Source organism: Camellia sinensis, chromosome 8, assembly GCF_055761805.1.
Source record: "Camellia sinensis isolate YWXY chromosome 8, ASM5576180v1, whole genome shotgun sequence".
In the NCBI taxonomy this organism is placed as follows: Eukaryota; Viridiplantae; Streptophyta; class Magnoliopsida; order Ericales; family Theaceae; genus Camellia; species Camellia sinensis.
This window is the reverse complement of record NC_138968.1, coordinates 100,836,786-100,839,395: the sequence shown is the minus strand read 5'-3', so window position 1 is coordinate 100,839,395 and position 2,610 is coordinate 100,836,786. Positions and strand designations below refer to the sequence as shown.

The window sequence follows — 2,610 nt, the reverse complement described above, 5'->3', positions numbered from 1 at the left end:
GATCAAGGCCTGCATCACTAGCCCTTCCTTTTCAATTTGTATCAATGGTAGCCTTCATGGCTATTTTAAAGGTGCTAGAGGCCTCAGACCAGGTGACCCCATGTCCCCTTACTTATTTGTTTTGGCCATGGAAATGCTTGCCAAAATCTTGGCGGAGAAAGCTAAGCACCCTCTTTTTAAGTTTCATTGGAAGTGCGACAAGACTAAAATCATTAATCTTTGCTTCGCTGATGATCTTATGATCTTTAGTAGGGGTGATGCCTCTACTGTTAAGCTCATTATGGAAGGCCTTGAGGAGTTTTCATCCTTATCTGGCCTAATTCCTAATCCCAGCAAAAGTAACATCTACTTTTCTGGTTGTGATTTGGAGTTGAGAGCTTCTATTCTTGAGATTGCTAAGTTTAATGTTGGGACTCTTCCTGTTAGGTACCTTGGAGTCCCCTTAATTACCACTAAGTTGAGGGCTGCTGATTGTGGTCCTCTCATTGATAGGATCACCAAAAGAGTGAAGAGTTGGACCAATAAAGCTTTGTCTTACGGCTGGTAGAAGCCAGCTCATTCAATCCATTCTCTTTTCTATGCAAGTGTACTGGTCCTCCCTTTTCATCCTTCCCAAGAAGGTCATTCGGGAGATTGAGAGTATTCTTAGAGCCTTCCTTTGGTCTGGTACTGATCTTAAAACTCATAGTGCCAAAATTGCCTGGGATTCTGTGTGTGCTCCGAAAAATGAGGGAGGTTTGGGCTTTAAATCTTTAGATATTTGGAATAGAGCGGCCATAGCTAAACACATTTGGTTTTTGTTTTCTGGGGGTGAGGGATCGATGTGGTGTCAGTGGGTCAAATCCTATTTATTAAAGGGGAAGAGTTTCTGGATAGTTAAGGTTCCAAATGATCCCTCTTGGGTGTGGCGGAAATTATTGTCTCTTAGGAAGTGGGTTTCCCCACTGATTAAGCATAAGATTGGGTGTGGGGACACCACCTTCCTTTGGTTTGATAATTGGCACCCCATTGGTCCTCTTTGGAACAAATTCGGGGATAGAATTATTTATGATTCTGCCCTTAACAGTGATACAAAAGTCAGTAAAATCATTGAGGGGTCTTCTTGGAAGTGGCCTTTTCCCAATTCGTGGGAAATTCAGGAGCTAATCTCCTCTACTCCTGTGTGTTTTCATCCTAATCCTTCCAACACTGATCAAGCTATTTGGAATCTTACCACTGATGGTAAGTTTTCCATTCAATCAGCTTGGAACCATTGGAGAAAGAAATTCGATAAAGTGGTTTGGCATAAGCTTGTGTGGGGCCCTCACAGAATCCCTAAAGTCAGCTTCATTGTTTGGGTGGCTCTCCACAATAGACTTTACACTGGTGATAGACTCCGTATGTTTGGCCTGTCCACTTGTTCTCAATGCCCCTTTTGCCTCCACCTGGAGGAAAGCCACTCTCATCTATTCTTTGATTGCATCTTCTCTAGTAGAGTCTGGTGTGCCATTGAAGCTGCTTGTAACATTAAGTGGCCTGTCCTTGGCTGGCCTGAGAGTGTTATCTTTGCTTCTAAGGAGACTAGAGGTTACTCTTTGAGGGCGAATATCATTAGTAATGCATTCTTGTGTTCTGTTTACATGATCTGGATTGAGAGAAATAACAGAATCTTTAACAAAGAGCTAAAACCTGAAGAGGTGGTCATTAAATCTGTTATCCAAATGGTTAGAAATAGAATGCTGTCACTTAAGAATATTCCTAGATCCAATGGTGACAAATGGTTTCTAGATAAATGGAGTTTGCCGGAGACAATTCTGAAGCCCCATAGCATCAGAAATGGGAGGGCTGCTGAGTGATGTGAGTTCACTAAATGTGGGTCGAGAGATGGTGAGCTTATATGAGGGTTTATGTACTTAAGCTTTTTTTCTTTTGCAGGCATTCTCGGGTGTCCCAAGTGGATCTATCTATCTTTGAGGGTCGAGTGATGAAAGTTACTTTATATGTTCTCCAATTATTTGTGGGTCGAGTGATGTTAGCCATAAACAAATTTTTACTAATGACTATATATACTGTAAATTTTTATGTACAGGATAAGGAAGCTAATTTCGAGTGGTGTGAGCCCCTAAACTGTGGGCCGAGTGTTGAGAGTTCCTACATTGAGTGTGCTGCTGCTATGTTTGGTCCTTGGTATCACTGGATATACTCACTTCTGATTTCTTCTACAGGGTCTATTACAATGTTTGAGCAATATGGTGGCTGCCTGGATAGGGATACGTGCTACGCGTCTGAAGGATGTGGCTGTTATGCAATTCCTATGCTGGGCAGATCAGGCTGCTGTGGGTCCACTAAAATGTTTGAGTTCTGTTGGGGCTGTATGAACTGCTTTGGGTTCGATGGCACTATGGGTGGTCGTGTTTCCTGGCAAATGTTGATGGCTGCTTGTAGCGCCTTTGTGGATACTTGTCTTTCTTTTATTTTTATTTTATTTGACTGTGTATGGACTATGAGTGTTTTGCTAGGTTGTCACTCCTTTTGGCCTAGCCGTGTGGGATGTACATGGTTTATCATGAGTGTCTTTCTTTCCTGTTATTTTAACTCCTTACGGTTGGACATTATAAATGGTTTGCTGTG

General features: G+C 42.2%; 1 protein-coding gene across 1 annotated transcript; it reads left to right on the top strand.

The window, feature by feature from the left end:
* Positions 1 to 821: 821 nt before the first annotated feature.
* On the top strand, positions 822 to 2,357 carry LOC114296335 (uncharacterized). The gene is made up of 3 exons (XM_082885367.1): positions 822 to 1,759; positions 1,915 to 2,050; positions 2,205 to 2,357. Exons 1-3 carry the CDS (start codon positions 822 to 824, stop codon positions 2,355 to 2,357), a joined length of 1,227 nt encoding a protein of 408 aa, XP_082741493.1.
* Positions 2,358 to 2,610: the final 253 nt, after the last annotated feature.

Coding starts and splice junctions, on each gene's coding strand:
- LOC114296335 (XM_082885367.1), top strand. CDS start 822: ATGTGGTGTCAGTGGGTCAAATCCTATTTATTAAAGGGGAAGAGTTTC. Junction 1,760..1,914: donor AGATCCAATGGTGACAAATG/GTTTCTAGATAA, acceptor TTTCTTTTGCAG/GCATTCTCGGGTGTCCCAAG. Junction 2,051..2,204: donor TACTAATGACTATATATACT/GTAAATTTTTAT, acceptor TTTCTTCTACAG/GGTCTATTACAATGTTTGAG.